This window comes from Anser anser (genome assembly GCF_964211835.1).
Source record: "Anser anser genome assembly, chromosome: 3".
Lineage (NCBI taxonomy): Eukaryota > Metazoa > Chordata > Aves > Anseriformes > Anatidae > Anser > Anser anser.
The window spans coordinates 88,675,433-88,699,585 of NC_139722.1; the positions used below are offsets into that span (position 1 = coordinate 88,675,433).

A 24,153-nucleotide genomic window follows, 5' to 3' on the forward strand; every position below is an offset into this window, starting at 1 on the left:
AAAAAACCCTGGTTCAAATTTTTCCAAGTCTAAACCACCAACACATTTGGCATTAAAAGCTTTGTTACAGCCCGCAGAGGTTCACAACCTACCACGGATATAGTGAAATGACAGACTGGCTGCTGATGAAACCAATTTGAGAAAGTTGTGCTGTTGTATCCCAGTTTGTCATCCCTTCAATTGTGACCATGCCACTGTTCATCAAGCTACAATGTAAACTGACATGAACCATATTAAAAATCCATTATATTAGAAAATTAATTATTTTCAACCGGGATCTTCTTAGCAATGCAATTTGCAAGGTACTCCTCTCCCCCCCCTTTGCAATTTATAGGACTGGGATAACAGCGAACAGCAGCCTAAAAACAAAAGGCCAGGGGCAAAGCTTCTCAGCCCGGCTTAACTGTCAAATACAACATTATCTCCCATTCCATCAGGATAGATTACCTTCAAGTAACAAACAGCGCCCACCAATAACTGAATTTTAACTCCACTACAATCACCTGGGATCTCTTCTATGGCTACAACTCCAAGAACCTGTACCACCACCAAAAAAGGGCAATCCCATTCTCTTTTGGGGTCCTACCATGCAACGAATCACAGCAGGCCACAAATTTTTGTTGAATTAACTTTCAGCCAAATCAGTCCCTCGAATCAGCTCACCTCGCAACTTCACAATTACAAGTGTGAGTGCAAGGGAATGGGCAGACTATACTGCGGAGTGAGAGGAGAAACTGAGCGTACCGTTCCTTTTACCCGTACACATGCTGGATTAAGTGACCGTGGAACCACCGCCTAAAATATCACAGTACAAAAATCTCTTCTTTCAGTGCAATAGAAACACACAGTGAAACTACTACTTACCACCGGTAACAGTGACTGGAAAGACGATCGCTGCACCAAAGAATGACAACAAAAAGCCTAAGTAACTGAATGCCGTTTGCTCAAAAAAAAAAAAAGTACAAAAAGTACGGCTGTGCACTTTTGTTTAGTAAAAAGGTGTTGGCATCCAAGGTGGTATGACCTCAGATGCAAACCCCCAGTTTCACATGTCCAAATCAGATTTTTGTCAGACTGAGTAAGAAGCCCTGAACACCTTGTGCACAGTTGCAACCACAAAGCAGCACCTACCAAAGAACAACTCTCGAGATAAAGATCTGTAACAGAGCCTCCTTCGTACGCTCAGAGGAGCAGGAAGAGCTCCGAGAAAATGCTCATTCAACATCTTGTTAAAAAGTTACCCTCCTGTAAATTAAACTGTGTTTATACAACACACAACGGTGCCGGGCGGAGGAAAGAGGCTGGCTGCATCCTTCCCCTTGGCAAACGATCGCATCTTCTCTCAGGCTTATCTAAAATGGCCCTGGCTGTTCCAGAGAAATAAAAATATAACGGGAAGAGAGCTCTGCCTCGAAGGGAAGCAACCGGGCTCTCTGAGAAGCGGGGGGTCCCGCACAGGGAGGGAGAGGCCCCGGTGCCGGGCGCGGCCTCCCCGCGGCCTGACAGCCGGCCCGCACCGGGCAGCGGCCCCGGGGGCCCGGCGGGGCTCACGGCGCTACTCACCCGGCCGCTGCCGTCTCCGTGCTCGCTCCCCCGGCGGCCCCCCCGGCCGCCCCCGGGGCCCCCCGCTCCTCCCGGCGGCGACGGCAACCTCCGGCTGCGGTGCGGCGAAGGGGAGCGGCGGGAGGCGCCGCGGTGGCCCGACGGCGAGCGGTGGCGGCGAGGCGGCGGCGGCGGCGGCGGCGGCGGCGGGGGACGGGGCGAAGCGCAGCGCGGCGGAGAAGCGGCGGCGGAGGCGGCGGCGGGAGGCGGAGGCGGCGGGGGAGGCCGGCCGCGGCCCGGCCCCGGCCCCGATGTGCCGGAGCGGGAGGCGCGGGGCCCCGCCGAGCCGCTCTCCTTCAGCCGGTGCGAGGAAGACGAGGACGACGGCCCGGAGCGGCCGCTGCCGGAGCGGTACATGATGGCGGCGGCGCGGGGGTCCCAGCGGCCTGCGCGGGCGCCCCGGCTCCCCTGACCCGTCCCCCCCCCCCCCTCCGCCGCCGCCAACCCCCCTCCGCCCCGCGGCGGGGGCACCCGCCCCCCCCCGCGCGCGCGTGCGCGCCGCCGGCTGCCCCGGGCGCGCTCCCGAGCCCGGCAGCCCCGAGTGGCGGGGGCGGGGGGGGGGCGGGGTGAGCCCCGGGAGGGGCGGGGGGGAGGGAGGGGGGAGGCGGGGACGGCCGCACAAAATGGCGGGCGCCGGGCGGCGGTCACGTGGGCGGGGCGGGCTGTGGCATGGCGGGCGGCTGGTGAGGGGCGCTGCGCCCTCCCCGGGGGATGCGCTCGGGCGGCTGCCGCGTCCTGTTTGCCGCCGCTCCGGGGCGATGCCTCCTTCCCCCGAGGCCGCCGGTCCCAGGGGCCGGGGAGCGGCTGGTGGAGGAGGGGAGGGGGCTGTGGGGAGCCTTGGTAGCGCCTGGCTCTAGGCAAGAGGCAAAGGGGGTTGGTGCTTCCTCCCTGCTGTGGGGCTGTTTGTCCGCTTTGGGGCTGCTGAGCCTTCACTTTGGTACATTTCTGAAGGACTGGGAAGGAATTGGCTTGTGCCTCCTCACCTGGGCACCTGCTATTGTCCGTGGTCAGTGCGGGCATGTAAGTGTGGCTGTTTTGATGCTTGCTTGTAAGTGAAGCATGAAGTGTTCCTCCTGTTTCTTGCTACTGTGAGGAGGAAGAGTATTTTTGAATAACTGGGATGGGCTTGCAGCTAGACAACAGGCTGTACTGATCAGGTGTAGTAAAATACAATTTCCTCTTTGAATGCAGAGAAGTGAAGGTTCCATAAAAAAATCCACTTCCCAAATTCATGAGCCTTTATATCTTGGTTAGGAACTAGAAGAAGCTTCATCTGTTAAACTTTTTTTTTTTCCTTAATATATAAATGTCACTTTCCTCACTGGTGGTGAGGCACTGGAGCGGGTTGCGCAGAGAATCTGTGGATGCCCCCATCCCTGAAGGTGTTCAAAACCAGGTTAGGTGAGGCCCTGAGTAACCTGACCTAGTGGGTGGCAACCCTGCCTATGGCAAGGGGGGTTGAAACTAGCTGATCTTTAAGGTCCTTCCAACCCAAGCTGTTCTATGGTGTCATGAGCCCCTGTATTTGAAGACCTAGTCACTTTTGGTAGACTTGGGGGAGGGGGTTATCCTTGTTTTTTGGGAATGTGTTTGCTAGAACATAACACTATTTGAAGCATGTTACTTAAAGCAGCGGTAAGAAACATCAGGTTTATGGGTGGGGGTCTGTCTGGTAATATAACAAGGTATTTCTGCTGGAAGTGGTTAGGTACAACTGCATGCTAAAAGTAACTGCCCCACCTTGACATTTTCTGAGTGAGTGCACCACTACACAGGCTCAGGAAATATGCTCAGCTATTCCAGTCATCAAAATAGGCAGAAGATATATAAAGACTATCTTATTTTCCGTTACCATTGTCTACTCTTCCCCCTTCTCTCCTGTGGTTGTTAATGTTCATCAGTGACCTTAATTGAATTACAAGTATCCTGGGATATAAATTTCATGTTTGAAGTGCACAGTGTTCTGCAGATCTGTTTCTGGTGTATGGAAAATGTAACGATAGTGGAGGCGATTAATACTGAACCTTTTCCAGCTAAGTACCCCAGGCAGCAGAGATGGTAACAGTTGGATAGGCACAGGGTTGTGCTTTATGAGAACTACAAAACTGATGTGTCTCTGGGGGTTTCTCCTCTAGTTTTATATCATAAATGGCACCCAAACAGTTTCTTACTATAAGGAATATATATTAGCACAGGTGTATTCTGATTTTTTATTAAAAGAAATGGCATATTTTTTGTGCCTCAGTGTCTATGTCAGGTACTCAGTTTCAATGACTGAAATAAGTAAAAACAGCCTTAAAAAGGGGGAAAATTGATTCATTTGGCTTTGGACGCCTTTTCTGTTATGTTGCTTTCCTTAATCCATTAGTGGGTAACACTGGTGGTTGAGGGACAGTTGGACCAGATGATCTTAGAGGTCTTTTCCAACCTTTATGATTCTATGAAAAAATGTTAAACCAATTTGATTTCAAAACAGTCAAAGGTAAAAAGCTGTAAAACCAGGAAAACCACTAAGTTGTTTTTTCTTTTTCATGTTGGGTTCTATATAAAGTTAGGCATATAGTATCTAATGTCTTTGCAAAGTTCTAGAACATCTAAATATTAACTTTCTTTTGGCCTTGTATCCAAAGGAGGTGTAAAGGAGGTGTCCCGGTGGCTTATGGTGAGAGATTTAAGTGGTGCTTGGAAAGTGAAGGAATCCAGATGCCACTAACAGATCAGAAAGTTCACTAAAACTTCACTATGTGTCAGCAAGTAAACTGGAGGAGGGAAGAATGGAAAAAAGAAGCAAAGAGCGTATGTGCTATAGTGTGCTTTTTTTTTAAATAAGGTCAGAAGATAAAAATTCCATTTGTTGGCAAAACATACTTGACTGACTACTGTTCATTAGCATTTTGTAGCACCCTCTTATCTTATTGAACATCACTTTACAACTATTAGACTCATTCTGTACTTGCTATAGTGTCCTTTTTCAGTCATGCCTTACTGAATCAAGTTTTTAACGAACTGAGCACTCACAGTAGAATTCAGTTAAATTAATACTAAGATTAGCACTAAAATTTGTGCCCAATGGCACAGAGGAAACTGAGGGTTCTCATCTCTTTGCAATAAAAAGTGCTATAGTCTGATCCAGGATTTGAAAAAATGAGTCAAGGTCCTCACCTGCTTCGCAGAGTTTTGTAATACTCATGCAACTGATGGTCCAGACTCTCATTGGACAAAGGAGGTGCCAGTCAGTCTGCTCTGCTACCAGTTCATCTCCCAAACTGCTCTTTGGAATTCCAAAACTCATCAGAGGAGGTCAGAGGAACTTGCAATTAGCTGATGCTTGGAGCTGCTTAGCTAATTGGATGCTGAGGGCAAAGTTGGGGTAATAAGGTGCCTCTGAATTCTTGTTTGGCCTCAAGGAAGAAAGTCACAGGAGCAAAAGGCATTGAGAAATAGAAGAACAGAATAAGAAAAGTTAGCAGTAGCTCTATATGAACAAGTAAACAGTAATCATATCTAATGTTAATTCAGGTTAATTTGAGGTTAAAAAATAGTATAGAGAAAAACATGTCAATTACAATCTCTTACCTTTGTACATCTAAGTCAAGAATATATCCAGTGGTGTGAGGCAGCCATGCAGCACTACCTGTAATGTTAAAATGCTGGGTTACTAGTAAGAAGACAGGCAATTCCTGTGTTTTTGTGATAAAATGAGTACTCTTGTGAGAAAGTGCAGTGTAAGATTCTCCTCTCTATTTTGAACTTTGCTTTTTTTTTCCCCCATGGAAAGCAGTGTGAAAAATGTATGTTGTCTTCAGGTCCAGGCAAAGCAGCCCATTCATGAAAAATTTTGGGCTGAGCCAAGTAATCAAGCCATTCTTGGTCATGATGTCATGGAATTTGAGGATGGTTCAACTGATAGGAGAGCCCTGGCTGCAGGCACAGAAAATGCATCCAAATAGGCAATTGCTTTCAGAGATTTTACATCTATAATTACAAGGTTGATATTTCTGAATTTAAGGCTTGTCTAGACTGGCTTCTGTTTCAATTCAATATTTACTTTTAGCTGGGAAGTGGAACGGGCATGGAGCCTACACTCCTTCTCTGACTCCCCAGTCCTGGGAGGGGTATTAAGTAATCTGTTACAAAATAAATTCATAAGAGAAGTGGGGGACAATCTCCCTTTTGCCAGATTGCTTTTCCTCACTGTAGATATTTCAGTCTAGACTGTTGAAAAACTCTGGCCAATAGACAATGAGTAAAACCTGACCTGTGTTGGACTGTGGGGGTGGATTAAATCAAACCTGGTGTGTTTTTTGTTTTTCCATTTGAATGCTCTGATTCTTTGATAAATATCAGGTGCATGATTATTTATAGTATGCAAGGTACTTTGTAACTAATACACCCACAAGCCTGTATTTCATATGACACATCTTAAATCAGTCAAATACGTAGCAGTAAATGTCACAGGCAGCAATATTCGGGAAGAGAGGAAATAGCCGACAGGAAGCATGAAAATAAGGAATGTTTTAAATGCTGGCCTTGCTCGTATTTAGGCAGAACAGGCACCAGTGATTTCAGATCAGTTAGGGTGGATTAATATTCTCAGTGGCACATGAAAGCTGTCCATCTTTCAGTCCATGTAGGGAAATTCATGGTTTTGAAGATTAAAAGAGAGGTTAGGAGAGATGAGCAAGCAGAAGCAGCACACAAAATGAGAATGCCAGAATACAATGCGGTTGAAATGAAGAACTCTTGAGAGTGATTAATTCAAGGGAGAGGGGATGCTCTTTGTCCTGATATCTGAGAACTTCTTTGGTTTCTTACAGAATCAGGGGGAGGCTTTTTTTTTTTTTCCCCATTTGGAATGAAATAAAATACTGGAACGACGAAATCTGAAAGCTTCACTTGTGTGCAGCTCATGCTCCATCCTCATATCTGAACTGTCTTAAGAAATTGCTGTCTTAAGAACTTGCTCCTTTCATTTTTTGAAGGGAAACTTCCTTGAGTGTAAAGAACATAATATTTACTATCAAGGCCTCTACAGGAAAGTTTATTCTAGAAACCTTTGAATAGCCTGTGGGAGAAGGACCAGATGATCTAAATGCTCCTAGTATACAGATCAGTAGCTTACTTGAACACAAAAAGGCAGCCTTACAACTCTGGCACACCAGTGAAGATTACTTTCAGGACTGTGAGAAATCAGAATTCTCAAAGACAACAGTTAAACAAGGATACATATATATAGATTTAGGAAAACAGCACTATGCTAGAAGGTTGACCTGCACAGAAATTCTGATCCCTCTTCAGGTCCATATATTGTAAGGCAATAAGGGCTCTCAGTAACTAATAACACAGTGAATGTTTCCTTCTTGTTCCTCTTCACAGTACAGTCTTCACACCAATTAGGTTTCTGTGCAGGACTCTGAGAACAGGAGTAGTATGTCTTCAGTCTCCACCTGAAAGCTGACTTTCTGATATGATGGTCCCCAGTCCTGAAAATCTGTGGAGAAGATGGAGAACTGACAAAGCTTGACCAAAAGAAAAAGACCTTTTCTCACATGGCAAGAACGAAATCAGAGAAGAGCAGCCTGGTGTGGAAGGAGTTTCTGAACTTGTGTGGGATTCTTGTAGGGATGGCAGGTGCCCTGACAGGTCTTCCCATACTTTCTCCTGCTTCATAAGCTCACAGCAAAAGCCTTTTGGTGGTGCCAGCTGCTTACTACTATGCCTTTCTATCCTGCTTCTTTGAAGGAAACCATGATTAGAGGGTACTGTGGCCTCCAAGCATTTGCTCTTACCTCTGCTGTCTTACGCCTCTGACCAGATTGTTGTGTCTTCCTAGACAGGAGTGTCACTGACACTTTGCTTTTTTGGCACCCTGCTGATAACACTTCCAGGCTCTGAGAATGCTTTATTGTCCCTCTGAAGAGCTGTGTGTTGAAAGTAAAATTTTGCTACCTGTGATGAATTACTCACAGGGATACACTAATTTTCCCTGGCAAGAGAGATTACTGAGGGAGGGTTTGGGAAAAATGAATTGCCCAGAGCACCTGCCATAAAATCACCAGTAGCAGCTACAAGTGCCAGGATGTGTGCCGAGTTTACTGCATACACGTATTGTATAACAATTTGGAGGGGTTAGGGCTGGATGTTTTCTGATGTTATTGCCTCAGACGGGAAGCTGAGCATTTACTCACCTGATAATGCAACATACTCTTGCGATGAAGGCTGAGTCTCATATTCTGTGATGCCACTTGCATGTGTTATGTTCCAGACATAGTCACTGAGCACAAGATGGGTAAAACCAAGTAGCTTTTTTTTTTTTTCCAGCTTGTGTTGTTCAGATGACTGTATTAGGTTAACATAATGATCTCTTCTGACTTTATCCGGCTATTACTACGTTAGGAGAGCTCCGCAACTTCGGCTATACTGAACTATGGTTGGCAGAGCGCTCTTGTAGCGGTACCGTGGGCCACAAGCGACGAACGCTATGCCCTTAAAAGCATTTATTTATTTACTTATTTATTAATTACTCATTTATGAGCCCAGCTACCGCTGCCAGGCCGCCGCCAGGGGGGGGCGCGGGGCGGCCTGGGCCTGGCCGGGCCGTGTCGTGTCGGGGGGCAGAGGTTGGAGCCGGAGCGGGCCGCAGGGCCGGGGCCTCGCCAGGGCTCCCGGCCCCGGGGGCGGCGGGGCGCGGGCATGGAGGGCTCGGCCGGGGCGGGCGGGCCGGGGGTGCTGCAAGGCCGCCAGTGCCGCTGCTGGCCCGGCCCGGCCCGGCGTGAGTCCCTGTGAAGACGTGGAGGGGTGTGAGCGATAGGGGCTTGTGTGCGCAGCTCGCTGTGTTTTGCTGAGGGGCGCAGGCGGGCGGGTGCTTCCCGAGGTGATTTCAGAGGGCGAGCTGGCCGTGAAACCCTCGGCCTGGGAGCGAGCTGGAAGTTTCAGATCGCCAGAGCAGCGGGGTGACCTGAGGAGAGCGCGTAACTTGAGCTGGGGCTCGATCAGTGCGCAGAGGAGATGATAAGACAGCAGGCGTGCGGTAGCCCAGCCTGGCCTGCGCGCCCCAGGAAGTTGTTTCTAGTCCTAGGTTCATTTCGTGTCACAGTCCGCCCCGGCTGGGGCTGTGCTTGGCCCGTGCCTCACGCTCCTTTCACTTTCCTACCCTAGGAGCTCCCAGTAAGAGATGGAGAACATCCTGACAGGCTTGTGTGGCACCGGCCCGGAAGATCCGCTCCCGCTGTGGGTCCGTGGCAGCGTTGGGCATTGCTTTAATCAGCTGACGTTAAATGCGATTCCTCATGCGATCCTTGCAGCGGTCAGTGCCTGCTTCCTTGGCACTCCCAGGTATGACAACTAACTCGTCTAGCTCTTGATTATTGTGCAGGGCTGGAGGCGGGGTGGAAAGGCTGGAAATTAGCTCTCTCTGTAATGTACTGAGTATGTCCTTAGAGAACAACATGATATTGCAATGCTATTACATTTGTCAGCATCTGTCCTAATTCAGAGTACTGTGTCCAGCTCTGGTCCCTCCACTGCAGAAAGGAATCCAGAGAAAATAGAGAGGATACTGAGAAAAAAAAAAAAAAAGAAAAACAGAAAATAAGCGAAAAGAATTTCAGTGAATGGGGATTGGGAAAACTGGGGGTCTTGCAGGAGAGTATATAAATCCAAGGTGGCATGGAAGATATACATGAGGTAATAAGTGGTTCAGAGAAACAAAAAAGTTTTCCTGTTTACTATCTTGAATTTGTAAACATGACAATGTTGAAAGGCCGCAAATGATAATGAAGCAAGTGATAATGAAATCTCTTGTTGGGCAATAGATAATGGACTTTACTTAAACAGCATCACTGAAACCAGGAGTGAGGAAAAAAAATCTTTCTGGAGAAAATATCACAAAGATGAGAGAAATCAAGGATTAGAAATGTGACAGAGAATTTGATCGTCAAAATGTTAAACATACTTTTCTGTTAATCTTCAAGGACTGGAGTCTGATTTGACCACAACATATCACAGTTGCAAACAAATTTATGTAGATAAAGGCTATTCATGGTATCTGAATCTCTGGTGTTGATTTTTTACTGGACTTCATTGACCTGCTCTAGTTTAGCAACACCTACGGTCTGAAAAGATTACAAATCTAGGGAAGGGAATACAAAGGTTACAAATTGGGAAGTGAATACAAAGAAATTAATTAAGAATGAACAGATAGAGGGGAAGAGGGGGGAAAGAAAGTAGAGTGTTGACTCTCCTTGTCATGAGATGCGATGGAATACCAACTGCGAAGTTTTTTCTGCTCTTTCTCCCTCTAGATCTGGCTCTGGGGTGCCTCGCCGGCCAGGCTGGAGATGCAGAATTGCTGCTTCTTTTACACTCGCTGGCCTGTTCCTCGCTGATATAATCCCAGCCACAATTTCTCAGCAGGAGCTGGGCCCTGTCTACCTGGAAGTGCTGGCCAGTGGCATCGCCGCACTGACGTGGCTCACTCACGGCGTCGCTCTGCTCATGCTCTGCAGGTCCATTCATGGCTCTACCAGGGGCCCTGCAGCCCTGGCTCTCCTCACTCTCTTACCCCTACCTTCTCTCATCATCACGCTGGTCTGGTACTGCCAAAGGGGGACAGCTTGGTCCCCTGCCCACCCTGCTGTCTCCTTCAGGTTCACCATTCTCTGTCTGCAGCTGGCATCTCTGCTAGTGTATGTGATTAGCTACCTCTTACCCACCACGGAAAGGCACGAATTCCTCTCCATCAATAGCTCCTGGCAGCAAGACCAGCTCATCTCAGAGCCAGGCACCTCCCTGTCGGGTCAGCAGCGAGTGGCAGAAGATGGGGAGAGCTGGCTCTCACGCTTCTTTTATGCTTGGATGAACCCTCTTATGGAACGTGGCTATCAGTGGAAGCTGAACCAGCCGCAGGATGTCTATCTACTTCCTCGCCAGCTCCAGGCTGCCAGGGTTTGTGATCGGTTCTATGCCTGCTGGCAGAAGAAGGCAGCTCTGCACCAAGTAGAGGAGGAGACAGTGTCTCTTACTAGCCCAATCATTGCTGCAGGCGACGGGAGTAGCGATGTCCGGGACAGCTTGCACCGTGCCCAGGAGCCTGTGAGACTCTTCTCAGTGCTTCATGCGGTCTTTGGGCTTCGTTTCTACTTGCTGGGACTTCTCAAGCTGGCCGGCAGCCTGCTCAGTTTCTCGGGCCCTCTGCTCCTGAACCTGCTGGTGAACTTCATGGAGTCGCGGCAGGAGCCCCTGAGCCATGGGGTGCTCTATGCGCTGGGGCTCTTTGCTGGCTCCTTCGTGGGTGCTCTCCTGCGCAACCAGTTCAGCTACGAGGTGAACAAGATGACGCTGATGGTCCGGGCTGCCGTCATCTCTGCCATCTACCGCAAGGCCCTGCGTGTTGGCAGCACCAGACTTTCCCGCTTCACCGTGGGTGAAATCGTCAACTTCATGAGCACGGACGCCAGTAGGTTGGTCAACTTCTGCCTCAGCTTCCATGAGGTGTGGAGCCTGCCCTTCCAGTTTGCCATTACTCTTTACCTGCTCTACCAGCAAGTAGGCGTAGCCTTTCTGGGAGGCCTGGCCTTGGCACTGCTGCTTGTGCCCATCAACAAGGTCATAGCCAACCGCATCATGATGAGCAACAAGGAGATGCTGCAGCACAAGGACGCACGGGTCAAGGTGAGGGGCAGCTGCTAGCTCTCTGAATTTGTTATGGTATTCTCTGCCCATTTGTCTCTGGAACATTGGCTTTTTGGCCCCTTGTGGTGAATCCCAAGTGGGTGAACAACTGTTGGGAAAAGTGCTAGAGGGGGCGCACGTGTAAGTGGTTCAAAAGTATTTCAGGGTGAGGCATGTTCACCACCTGCAAGATAGCAAACCTCTAATGTTTGTCTTGCCCCCTGGGCAAATAAAAGTTCCCTTGCAGGTTCCTTTTCCATGTGTAACAGTTAACGTGGGTCTCCTGATTGCTTCCTTTAGAGATGCTTCTGTTCTGTTACTCGAGTAATGCTATCAGTGGTGAGGTGTCTTGCAGCCTGGACAAACGCAACAATCATGGATGTAGTGGTTTTATTTCGCTCCAGCTTTGCACCCTCAGTCAGCTCTTCCACAGCTGTTTGGAGCTTTTGAAATATTTATCTTCCTAACAGAAGGTGCATCTAGTTGTACGGGATGTGCTGGACCTTCTCCAGCTATTGCAAGACTGGTTTGCTAAGTGAACTCTTTCTGGTTTTCTTTCATGTCAGGCACAAGCACATCTCAGCTGGCTCTGCACATGCTGACCTGAGAGCAGGAGCGAGAGGGGAGCATACTACAGGGATGCCTGAGCTGCTGGATGTGAGCCAGCTTGGCTCTGGACACAGGCTAGCTGTGAAGTTGTCTCGTGTTTTGCCTTTTCCTGAACCTTACACAGCATAGGTAGCTGAGCAAGCTGCTGTGGAACGAGAAGGGGCAAAGTTCTCAGGAGCTGCCATTTGAGTTTATGCATCTGTTAGCAATAAATGGCTCCTGGTATCTCTAGCCTGGCCCTTAGCAGGAGGCAGCTGCAAACCTGGGCCCAGCCCAGATGCCTCGCTGGCATTTGGTGTGTTGGGCAGCCACTGGTTACTAGATGTGATTTTCCCTTTTGCCTGCAGCTAATGACCGAGTTCCTAAGAGGCATTCGTGTGATCAAGTTTTATGCGTGGGAGAAGCACTTCAGCACCAGGATAAATGCCTGCCGGGCTAAAGAGCTCCAGAAGTTGCGAGCCATCAAGTACTTGGATGCCGTGTGCGTGTACCTGTGGGCAGCGCTGCCTGTTGTTGTCTCCATTGTCATCTTCATCACCTATGTTCTGTTGGGTCACCAGCTCACTGCCACAAAGGTGAGTGAAGGAGGAGATCCCAAGTGACAGCACTGCTCACCGGGGGTAGCAGGGAGAGCTCTAAGTCAGATACCTCAGAGCTCTAACTAGGAGACGAGGTAGAGTAACTAGGAGAGCCTAGTTAGAGCCCTGAGGCATCTCCTCTGTGCAATGAACACATCCTGTATCTATCTCCCTGCAGCTCTTCAGGCTCTCATTGGTGAAGCTGTTTGAAGAGCACGAGATGCCAGGGAAGTACAGCCTCCGATTTATGTTTCTTCCCTTACTTGTGCTGCAGGTCTTCACAGCGTTGGCCCTTGTAGGGATGCTCATTCTCCCCCTCAACAGCTTCCCATGGGTGTTGAATGGGACCTTGGAAGCCAAAGTTTCCCTGGATCGAATCCAGTGTTTCCTTGAACTTGAGGACCAGGACCTGGAAGCTTATTATGCCCTAGGTAATGAGGAAGGATGCTGCTGGGCTTGGGACTCTGGGCAGGAGATGTTTGTAGCAGAGAGCATTCCTCTTTACCAAATGTAGGCCATTGCTTGTCCCTAAAGAGCCCCACCATTAGCGTGCCTCTAGAACGAGCTGCTCCCTCCCCTGTCCAAAGGTCTGCCAATGATGCCTTCAACAACCTCAGCTTGGCCTGACAGAAAGGTTTGGGTGTGTGCCCTCTCCTAAACCATCGCTGCTCCCTTTCTCTCCTTCCTTGCCATTTACCAGCTCCCTTTCACCTTCAACAATAAGAAAACCAGGTTATCCTTACAGTGTCTCCCTGAGAGTGTCTCATTCTGGGGTTGGTCCAGAGCATCCTGGCTGTGCCCTCTCCCTGCCTCTTCCATTTGGGAACAAAACTGATAGTATTTGTTATGTCAGGTCCCTGTCATTCTCTGTCCTTCTCGTTGTAGTGTTGCTTTTCCCTTGCAGGTAGCCCTTCAGGTACGGCTTCTGCCATAGAGATGCGAGGTGCAGATTTTTCATGGGCACCAGTCAAAGAAGACAGCACCAGCCAGCCCTTATCCACAGGCACTCTGCAATTGCACATCGAGAACCTCTCAGTGAGAAAGGTGAGCAGGAATGCAGGAGGAAAAATGGCACTAGAGGAGCCGGGGTGACGTGTTTTCTTGGTCTTACGAGCCGTATATCAAGATCTTTTCTTTGTCCAGAGGCACAGGACACATACCACATCTCTCAGAGCTGACTTAGGCTGGGGGAGTTGAGGCTCGGCTCACAGATGGCAAAGAACTCCCTCTACTTTCCACAGCTGCTGCAGGCGAGGATTAAGCTGGGCACACATCTGGGCTCCAGAGTAACTTGGTTGTTAACTCTCCTTGCAGACTTGTGTCCTGCCATATCAGGGATCCGGTTTATGCCGCAGCTGTGCTGAGCTCTGCGGCTGTACTTGTGAGACAGTCCTAGCTTAGGACAGCTCTCAGCTTTCTTACAGGCTCAAGAAACCTGGCAAAGCTGGCGTGCATTAGCTCACCAGGTTGCTCCTTTTCATTTCCCTTTACAGGGGATGCTCTTGGGAGTTGTTGGCAAGGTCGGCTCTGGCAAGAGCTCTCTGCTTGCAGCCATCACTGGAGAGCTCGTTAAGTAAGTAACCCGAAGACTTCTCCCTGCCTGCTCCCTCCATGCCACAGCAGGCAAGGACCATCCAGAGCTGCCCGTATTCACAGGTCATTTTGATCTGCTGATAGTTCACCTGTGCTGCCTTTCCATCCACCTCTGGTGTGCTTGCAGACAAGGTGGACAAGTGTACGTTTGTGACCTGGAGCAAGGATTTGGTCTGGCCACACAGGAGCCTTGGATCCAGTTTGCCACTGTCCGCGAGAACATCCTGTTTGGGCGGGACTATGATGCCAGGCTGTATGAGGAGGTGGTGGAGGCCTGTGCCCTCTCTGAGGACCTGAACGTGAGTGCCTGAACTCTAAACCTTCCTGGGCCGCCTCGGCCAGCTTTTGCATCCAGCCTGAGCCTCACGGGGAGGAGTTCTCATTCTTGCAGGCTTGAGCCTGCTTTTGCAGTGTCCCAGTCACAGGGGCTGGAGCTAGGTGATCGTTAAGGTCCCTTCCAAACCAAGCCATTCTATGATTCTGTGATTCCCAATCCCAGACCATGCCTAGCCCCACTTTTCGTTAAGGCGTGAAGTCACTTTGGTAGCACTTTGGATGGTTTCCTCTGTGCTGAGTTCTTCATCCTGGAGAAAGATGTTCTTTGCAACTGGCTGTTGACTGCCGGGTTTTTCAGGCAAAACCTATCAGCAGCTGATGCTCTTTTGTATCAGAGGGCAACTCCCTGGGATCTGGAGGGGCTGAGTCTGTGGTCCTCCCATCAGGAATGCATGTATGCTAGGTTTGAAGGTTGTGGCTACGTTAGCCAGTGAACTTTCTGTTACACCTGACAGGAAACTTGCCTCTTCCTCTGAGTTTATAAACTAGAGCCCGGTTTTCTGAAGTGCTAAGCACTAGAAGTTCCTGCTGACTTCAGCAGAATTTGTGAATGCTATATAAGATAAAGTATTTATTTGAGAAGTTGTAGACATTGCCCATGGAAGTTGTTTCCGACTATTGAAACTCAACTGTTTTTACTGATTGGATGGGCCCTGGCATTATTTTGTTGAAGGCACAGCTACTGCTCTCCCAGAAAAATCCTAGGCACAGTTTTAGAGTCGTCTCGGACCAGAAGTTGCTCAATGGGTGGTTCAGATGTGGCCACCTGCTGGAGTCTAAGAGACTCTGTTGACATAGAGGTTGCCAAGCTTGCCAGTTGTCTGCAGAACCAGGGTGTGTACTGTTGCATTGCTTCATTTCTGGTAAGAGGTCACCCTAAGGAGTTACTGCCGGCGTCAGGAGAGGGATCCCAGTGTTCTGATCCTGAGTCCCCAGTAGCTTCCTGCCCCTTTTAAATGGATTTTCTTGAATGTTTCAGATTTTACCAGCAGGTGATCAGACAGAGGTGGGCGAAAATGGCGTGACACTCAGTGGGGGACAGAAGGCTCGGATAGCCCTTGCCAGAGCTGTTTACCAGGTAAATAGCAAAGCAGCTGTGCTGCGCCCCGTGCCAAGTCAGATGCAGAGAAGTTGGAAGCACGCAGCTGTGCAGTGCGCTCTGGCAGCACGTCTTAAACCACATCGGGCTGGCCTAAAGGTGCTGGCAGTGTGCCATGCTGAGGCACTTGCACTCTTCAGCACTGCCTGCTCAGGCAGGGCCAGGGGCTGTATCCCTGTCTTTTGTCTCTCTCAGGAGAAAGAGCTTTACCTCCTTGATGATCCCCTGGCTGCTGTTGATGCAGATGTCGCCAATCATCTTATGCGGAAATGCATTCTTGGAGTTCTCCAACACAAAACCAGGATCCTTTGCACCCACAGGACTGAGTTTTTGGAGAAGGCTGATGCCTTGTTGTTGATGGACAATGGCAGGATAGTCAAGACAGGTACAGTGGCTGTCTTTGCAGGCATCCATTTGTGCCTGTGGGCTAGTTTTGAATGGCTTGAGCAAAGATGGCCATGAAGGAATAGGAGTAACTAGTGGGAAACCCAAAGAGGGGTAAAGAGCTTGAGGACACTGCATGTGGGCAAAGAAGGCAGTGTGGAAAGGAGCGTGCAGATGCACAGATACAGAGATGGGGAGCTGATAAGGCAGAAAGCCATGGCAGGATATAAGGAGCAGAGCCCTCAAGGATGCAGCTGCTGTGAGAGGAAATATGGGATGTCGTGTTAGAGCAAAACTGGGCCATTTTGTAGCTGGAGTCTGTTCCTCTCAGTCTCTGAAGCATTTGCATGTCTCTCTCTGCAGGCACACCAGCTGATATCCTGCCACTTGTGGAAGCTATCCCCAAATTCAAAGATGTGGACAAGAGGCAGAAGGACAAAGGTCTGTACCTGGCAAGCTTGGGGGTGGCTGGGGCAGTACAGCTCAGCTGAGCACCCAGGCAGAACCCATACCTGAGGGCTTAAGCAGAGCTCCCAGCACCCTGCTGTGCTGTGGCAGTGCTGATCTGTGGGTAGTCTGTTCACAGGGGGAGAGAAGGCCTAGGTATGATCAGGTGTTGGTCTGGAGCAGTGTTTGAATCTTCTTTTTCCTTTGTGGTCCGGATCTGGATGAAAGTCTGCCAGAATTGGTGCACCTACCTTGAAAGGGGAGAGAGGATGGAAGAAAAGTCTTCCTTATAGCCTAGATTTGTTCCATGTGCAGCAAGGAGCAGCTCCAGGAGGTACTTACATTGCACTGACCTTTGCTTTTGCTTCTATCCCCACAGCCCCTGATGAGCAAAGCCAAGAAGAGGACATAGAGACAGAGGCAGAAGAATCATCCCAGGACAATCATCTTCTCCACAAGGAGGAGGAGAAGAAAGAAGGGGCAGTGGCTTTTCAGGTCTACAAGGCGTATTGGTTGGCAGTGGGCAGCTGCTTGGCATTATCCATCCTCTTCTCACTGCTCCTGATGCAAGGTGAGGCAATGACCCAGGAGTGCATCTCTCTTTAGATGTTCCTCTCCTCTTGTTTCCTGGCTATGTGGAGTCCAGGGAAGGAAAGAGACTGGGGATTTAATTGCTCTCTCTGCACCAGGAAGAGCGCTTTTCTCTTCCACAAACTAAAGTAGCATGGTGGGGACAGGAGGGGGGAATACGTGGGAACTGGCTCTTGCCTCTCATTTGCTGCTGCAGTTGTATGTGTGCTCCTTTAGCAGTGCCCTGTCACTGCTGCAGCTCGTGGCAGTTCCCTTGCTCGTGCTTTACTAGGAACAGTGCAGAGTGAACACAAGGGAAGACTAAACTGGGCAGTGAGACAAAAACAAAAGCTGCCCACCTACTTCCCTTCCAGGTTTCCTGCTTTGTATTTGCTGACTTGAAGGCTGAATCCCTCTTTATAGTCTATCTCTCTCTGTAGCATCCAGAAATGTCTCGGATTGGTGGCTCTCACATTGGATCTCCAGCATATCCAAGACAGCAAATACCTCTGTGATGGTCTGCTCAGCGTCCCTGCCATCTGCAGAGCTGCTTCTCTTCTCCGCTGTTGGGCTCGTGTAAGTGAACACTGGGCAGGCAATGCCAAAACCAAAAACACTTCCATTTTGCCCTTGTGCTTTTGAATATCCTTCTGGAGACCACCCCACTGCAGGTGATCCATATAGCTGCTTTGAGAAAGACAGAATTGAAATCTCTGGCCAGAGGGGGAACTGATAAAGTGCCTGTAGGGCTTGTAACCTGAGGCTGACAGAAGACCCCTGGCTGTATAGTAATCAGAGCATTTGTCTCAGCATAGCAGAGGAGGAGTATCAGGCTGGAGTATCCCGATTTCCCCTTGAGTCTGTTTTTGGGTCCTGGTGCCCTGAGTGTACTGCCATAGGGACCTTGGCAGATTGATAATCTTCCTCCTTCCCCGTTCTAGCTCCCCTGTTCAAGCTCTGGACACAGCCCCAGTCCCTTCCAACAGTTCAGCAGATGTGAATTTCTACCTGATGGTTTACGGGAGCATTGCAGGAGCCAACTCCCTCTTCACCATTTTTCGGGCCTTCCTCTTTGCTTATGGCACTATCCGTGCTGCCATTGTCATCCACAACCGACTGCTCCAGAGGGTTATAAAGGTAATGGTCAAAAAGTCCAGGACAGGCTGGGGTTCCTGCAAGTCGTTCTGCCCTGCTATTCTTCTCATAGTTGGGAGTAAAGGTGTGAGAGATGGCTTTCTGCTGGCATTAGCTGATGAGCTCTTGCTTTCTCGTTCCCTTGCTGCCAGGCCACGGTCACCTTCTTTGACACCACGCCAACAGGCCGCATCCTGAACCGCTTCTCCTCAGACCTGTACTGCGTGGATGACACCTTGCCGTTTATCCTCAACATCTTCCTGGCCAACATGTACGGGCTCCTGGGCATGCTGGTGATAATCACCTATGGCCTGCCTTGGATTGGCCTGGTCTTACTCCCTCTGGCTGCCCTCTACTTCTCTATCCAGCGCTATTATCGGCGCACGTCGCGGGAGCTCAAGCGCCTTTACAGTCTCACCCTGTCTCCCATTTACACTCACTTCTCAGAGACCCTCTCGGGACTGAGCAGCATCAGAGCCATGCGGGCAGCAGAGAGGTGAGTGGAAGGGAACAGCACCCAGGGGGCCAAAACTTTGGCTTTGTAGACCAGCGCCATCCTGACGTGGGGCCGCTTACAGGGTGGTGGGAATGCCTCTGGTCTGGGGCAGTAGGGATGGGGGTTGAGTGGTGCACAGTCTGCTGTGAACCTCTGTTGTGCTCCTGCCAGGTTTGAGTTGGAGAATCAGCTGCACCTGGAGCAGAACCAGCGCTGCCTCTTTGCCAGCAACACAGCAATGCAGTGGCTGGACATCCGCCTGCAGATGATCGGGGTCGCTGTGGTTACTGCTATTGCAGGAATTGCCATCATCCAGCACCAGAAGGATCTGGGAAATCCAGGTAGGCTGCCAGGAACTGTTCTGTCCCCACCCTGGGGCTGTAGCCCAGGGGTTCCTCTTCTCCCAGTCCAGAGCTGCGCATCTCCCTTTATCAGAGTAGGATCCAGAGCTCCCACTCCCTGCCACTCTGCTTTTTTGCCTTCAGCTCCTGTTCCTCCTTCTGCATGTCCCCCTTCTAGAGTTGGATCCCAGACTCCAGAGCGCTGACTTCTCCCGTTTCTTTGTCCTGCCACCAAGGTCCCAGCTCTTTCCCTGACGTTAACGCTCTTGTTTATGTTTTTGTCCTATCAGGACTTGTGGGCCTGGCGCTCTCGTATGCGCTGTCTGTCACAAACCTTCTCTCAGGCCTCATTTCCAGCTTCACTACGACAGAAACCATGATGGTGAGTGTGGAGCGGACAGAGGAATACACTACAGACATCCCTGTGGAGCCCCAGGATAAAGTGGTCCAGGTAAAAGCTTAAATGTGTTCTCAGGGACTGGCCCTGTGCCCTGCACTTGCCTCCAGGTGGAGATGAGAAGGTTCCAGCGTGCAGGGAGGGCCCTCACCTACAGAATCCGTTTTGATCATTTGTCCTTTACCAGTTCATCCCAAGGGGGGGGCGAACCTCAGGCAGGAGTTGTTGCAGGCTAGAATGACGGGAAGGATAGAAGAGCAGAAAGGGGTGGTAGGGCTACGCTGTGAGGGAAAAACAGGCGTAGAAGGGGGCTGGAAACAGAACTGGTCTGCACCTTGAGTCTCTTCAAAAGCCAAGCAACAGTCCGAAGGGGCGGATGGGGCTTGGTCTGCGTGAAGGTGAGGCTGGAGGTGACAGTGGGTCACAGTCACGCTCCGTCTCACTCTGGTGCCCCCCTTAGGTTGCTGCTGACTGGCCAAGCAGGGGGCTTGTGGAGTTCCAGCACGTGGTCCTGGCCTACCGAGCAGGCCTGCCCAATGCACTCGACGGAGTGAGCTTCACCGTGTACCCCGGAGAGAAGGTGGGGATTGTGGGTCGCACAGGATCTGGAAAATCCACTCTTTTCTTGGCACTTTTCCGTATGCTGGAGCTGAAAGCAGGCCGGATTCTCCTGGATGGTGTTGACAGCCGGCTGGTGGGCTTGGAGGAGCTGAGGTATGGGGGTCTGAGCAGAGCAGGGGGCAGCCCAGGGGGGTCAGGAAGCTGAGAACTGTCAGTGGTCGGATGCCAAAGGGAAGAACGAGGAGGAAAGGGTTTACTGCCCGTGCACCCTCTTGTCATGGCAGCTTCTTATGAGTTGCTCTGTTGTCACTGTAGAGCTGTGCTAAGGAAACCAGGAGGAGTGTGTGATCCATGCCCTGTATCTGTGTCTCTAAACTATGCGGAGAGACACTGCCCCAGGAAAAAAACGTAAATAGGACTTCGGTTTTCTGCAGAACTCACCCCATGAGCTCTCGGCTTTCTTGCAGATCTAGGCTGGCCATCATCCCCCAGGATCCATTTTTGTTCAGTGGTTCAATCCGGGAGAACCTGGACCCTCAGGGAAGAAGGACGGACGCTGAGCTTCACGAGGTGCTAGAGCAGTGCCACCTGCGGGACGCAGTTACCCAGATGGGTGAGTCTGAACGCAGCGTGACGAGGTTGGTGAGCCCTGCTCCTGGGAGAGGGGAGAGGGCCTCAGCTTGGGCAGGGAGCTGAGGAAAAGAGGCCAGGCGTGCAGCAGGGAATTGGTTGGGTGAGGCCATCCTGCTGGTGAGGCCAGGCCTCAGTGAACGCCTGAGGGAGACGCCGGTCCCCTTGTTCTAGCAGAGCAGTGCGTCTCCGTGCCAGCCGTCGTTTGCCTCTGAGCAGAGGAGCTCCAGTTCCCGAGGCTTGGGCCTGAGCAGGATTGGGATTTTGAGTGCTGCTGGGAAAGCCCCAGACTGGGGGAGCTGTGTGGGGGTACGCACAGCCTGGTGGGGTGGCCGCTGAGCTTGCCTCCTGCAGGTGGATTGGACAGCGAGCTGGGAGAGAGAGGAAAGAGTCTGTCAGTGGGACAGAGGCAGCTGGTGTGTCTGGCAAGAGCCCTCCTGACGCAGGCCAAGGTGAGTGCCTGCTGCCACCCAAGCGAGGGGTGGAGGAGCTGCTGACAGCCCTGCTGGCCTGACAGGACGGAGCTCCAGAGGTGGGGTGTGGAGGGGACGGGTGGCCTGTGCTACCTTCTCAGGCCGTCCCCGGGCGGGGATTGGGGTCTCCCAGAGGGTGCGTGGGAGCTCCCTTCGCTCTCTGTCCCTGGCAGGTGTTGTGCATTGATGAGGCCACCGCCAGCGTGGATCAGAGGACGGACCAGCTGCTGCAGCAAACCATCCGCCAGCGCTTCGCTGACAAAACCGTTCTGACGATTGCTCACAGGTAGGGAGGAAGCAGCAGCACTCGGTGCGTAACTTTATCCTGCCACCGTGTCGTCCCCTCACAGGGAGCAGTGGTTACGCCTGCCATGCCTGGACCTTGAGCTGTGATGGGGCTTTTCAAGCGTGAAAGGACGGAACTTGCCTGTGTGCCCGTTCCGCTTTATTAGCCCCTGGGTGCTGGGAACAACTGGGTGTTAAAACGTTGTACCTAGAAACTGGGGGACGGCAAAGGGCAGAACACCACCGCAGCATGTGGCAGGGGGCTCCCCTGGGCGCTGCCTACCGGGGGCAGGGAGCGCACGAGGCCGTGTGGTTCTGCCTAATGGGGCAAGGCGCAGTGGAGAAGTGTCCTACAGGAGGGAGCAGTTGGACCCACGGGTGGAGCGGGTGTCTCTGGCTCAGTAGAGGGCACTGCAGGACAGCCAGCGGCGAAGGGCTGCAGCCAGCTTCTGGCCAGAGGAGGCAGAACGCGGTAATTTCGCTTTCCAAACCCCTGAGCTTTGGTCCCCGCCTGCACCCGATGCTGGCCGGCTAGGCGTCGCCCAGGCAGGAGAGGGCAGCAGTGCTTGCTCCACAGAGGAGAGATTTAATGTAGGAGTAGGGGCAGAAGATGGTTACAGGCAGGACAAAACGCAAATACCGTGGATACTGAGAAGGGGTGGGTCAGTATTAGGCAGTGGTCTCTGCCCAGAGTATTCTCGCAGATGCCAAGCGGAGAAGAATTTGGAGGAGGGATGTGCAATTGTGCGTAGGGTGTTATAAAGGGAACTGCTTCCCAGCACAAAGGTTAGCACAGAAATAAAAGTCGAACAAGCAGGTGGCAGGGGCTTGTGTCCTGCCCCACAGGAGTGGGAGAGGTGGGTGACGGGCAGGGCGAGCTGGGCCTTGCGAGTGAAGCGTGTGGGTCTCGTTAAATGAGCTAGGTGGGAGGGAGGCAAGAGGGTGTGGTGGGAACGTGGCTCCCCCGCTAGGGAGGTTACGCAGAACTGGAGTAGAAATGTAAGCACACCGTGGGCTGCGGTGTGTGTTTGGGGTGAGGGCAGGCCTTCTTTGATGGAGGAGCAATTATTGAGGAGCAGCAGCAGAGGAAGGAGTGACAGGAGGCAAAGCAGCAAGACTGGGCTGAAGATGGCCCCAGCCTTTCTACCACTGGGACGGAGATGGGAGAGCAGTAAGGAGGGAGAGGTGGTGATGGGGTTTGTACCCGTGGTTCTTCCACACTATTCAGCTTTGAGTGAACCATTCGTTGGATGGGTGAAATTTAGGGCTGGAAGCGACAAGTACTTGTCCTTTGCCCCTCCAGGTCACTTCCAGTGCTGCAGCCTGGTACTTTTTTGGGAATGAAACAGAGTCCTGAACCACCTGGTGCTTTAATCTGCCCAAATCCTGTGTCCTGGCCTCCTGTCTTGTGATTTTGTAGGGTTGTAGTTCCTTACTAAACAGTGCGCGACCTTGCAAAGACATTACTGCTGCCCCGTCCATCCTCCCCGGGGCCAGCAACAAGGAGATCCCGGTCTCGGGCCACCCCTTGCCAGCAGGCAAGGCAGCGTGTGGGGTTTCTCTTCAGGTTCCCTAACGTGTGTCCTGGCCTCGGCTGTTCCGCAGGCTCAACACCGTCTTGGACTCGGACCGCGTGCTGGTGATGCAGGCCGGGAGAGCGGCAGAGCTGGACTCGCCCAGCAGCCTGAGCCAGAAGGAGGGCTCCTTGTTCCAGCGCCTCCTGCGCAGCGGGCAGCAGTGACCTCCCTGCCGGGCTGGGCCCAGGCAGCCCCTCTGGCTCTGTGGCTGGCTTTCTTCCAGCCTCAGCCAGCAGCTCTGACCCCGCAGGGCCGGGAGCTGCTGAGGTGAGGGAAGGGGTTGTTCCTGCCTGCAGACAGCAACTGTGTGTCCTCGGGGACGGGAGCAGGGCACGGCGGCCCTTCCTTTGGTAGGAAAGATGGGAACGGGTGCTGAGGGCCGTGCAAGCCTGGCTGGTGGGGCACTGTTCCCCTCCAAGGCTTCCCTTTGAGATTTCAGAGGGCTTTTCTGTTCACTGAAGAATCAGTGACTCCTAGTCTGAGACTGAGTCTCACATGTGCTGTTCAAAATAAAGTGGAAACATCCTCGTGGAGCTCTGTTATTTGGGTCTGTCCCCTGTGCCCCCCAGACACAGATATCCTTTGAGAGCTACGGGAGTGGTGCCCTCTTTGCATGAAAACAACCCTGCCTGCTCCCTTGCACTGTCAGGGGACACTGAGTGCTCCAAGTACCCCACAAGGCTGCACCCAGGAACCTTGCTTCCCTTTCTCCCAGCTTACAGAGGAGAAAACCTTCCCCCTGAAGGGCCAGGATGTGATTACGCTGAAGGCCTCTAAGATTAGTTTATTCCAAGACCATCTTTCCTAGGGGAACTCGCAGTGACTCCTCCCCTGCTCCCAGCTGCACAAACACATGGCTTCCTTCAGTTTTAGGATCGATTTGCTCTTCCCATTAACGTTCTTGGACTCATTTTTGTGTTTTCCCCTTCTCCCCAGCACTCTGAGGCAGCACCTAGCATGTACACACTTTTGCTGTGCCGTCCTGAGGCAGGTCCCCTCTCCTTCCTCTAAGGCTGCTCGCAGGAGCCACCCCCACCCCCTGCAGCCCAGGTCCCCCCTTTGCCCAGTGACCCTGATAACCCCGGTAACCTTGGCTTCCCAAGCCAAGCAGCCTCCGATTTTTGGAGGCATCGAGGTCAAAGAGACCCTGGGAAGGTCCCTGGAGCTTGCCAAGCAGCACAGTGCCAGGGCGGCGAAGCCAAGGGCTTCCAGGCAGTGAAAATTTTGTGGTGGCTGGGGCCAGAGCATGGGGCAGAACAACCCCTGTGCCACAACCTGTGTTCGTACTTCTGAAGGCAGCGATGGGGGTACTCAGAACGGGGCAGAGGAGGAAGCTGAGCGATCTGATCTGATCGGATATGCTGAGGGC

At 51.6% G+C, this 24,153-nt stretch overlaps 2 protein-coding genes across 9 annotated transcripts in view; one reads left to right on the top strand and one right to left on the bottom strand.

Annotated features, from left to right (window-relative positions):
* The window catches only part of ZNF318 (zinc finger protein 318), a 26,099-nt gene extending 24,059 nt beyond the window's left edge, over nt 1-2,040 (bottom strand). Inside the window, exon 1 of the mRNA XM_083829621.1 lies at nt 1,564-2,040. Within this exon, the coding sequence (XP_083685747.1) occupies nt 1,564-1,959 (396 nt within the window). The 5' untranslated portion in view covers nt 1,960-2,040. The remainder of the gene's footprint in view (nt 1-1,563) is intronic.
* On the top strand, nt 1,822-23,315 carry ABCC10 (ATP binding cassette subfamily C member 10). Of its 8 annotated transcripts, none has more exons than XM_083829622.1 (22): nt 1,822-1,953; nt 8,761-8,937; nt 9,906-11,274; nt 12,231-12,458; nt 12,736-12,892; nt 13,366-13,505; nt 13,955-14,034; nt 14,182-14,353; nt 15,370-15,468; nt 15,685-15,874; nt 16,237-16,314; nt 16,700-16,891; nt 17,331-17,466; nt 17,832-18,027; nt 18,177-18,520; nt 18,692-18,861; nt 19,152-19,312; nt 19,719-19,972; nt 20,287-20,432; nt 20,804-20,901; nt 21,096-21,208; nt 22,813-23,315. In XM_083829622.1, the coding sequence occupies exons 2-22, from the start codon at nt 8,777-8,779 to the stop codon at nt 22,946-22,948; spliced, it is 4,620 nt and encodes a 1,539-aa protein (XP_083685748.1). In that variant the 5' UTR covers nt 1,822-1,953; nt 8,761-8,776; the 3' UTR covers nt 22,949-23,315. The 8 variants fall into 8 exon arrangements, 7 of the variants coding, with proteins under 7 accessions (XP_083685748.1, XP_083685751.1, XP_083685749.1 ...); XM_083829625.1 differs by lacking the exon at nt 1,822-1,953 and adding an exon at nt 2,391-2,622; XM_083829623.1 differs by lacking the exon at nt 1,822-1,953 and adding an exon at nt 8,152-8,222.
* Nucleotides 23,316-24,153: the final 838 nt, after the last annotated feature.

Coding starts and splice junctions, on each gene's coding strand:
- ABCC10 (XM_083829622.1), top strand. CDS start 8,777: ATGGAGAACATCCTGACAGGCTTGTGTGGCACCGGCCCGGAAGATCCG. Junction 18,521..18,691: donor GCCATGCGGGCAGCAGAGAG/GTGAGTGGAAGG, acceptor TGCTCCTGCCAG/GTTTGAGTTGGAGAATCAGC. Junction 19,973..20,286: donor GTGGGCTTGGAGGAGCTGAG/GTATGGGGGTCT, acceptor GCTTTCTTGCAG/ATCTAGGCTGGCCATCATCC.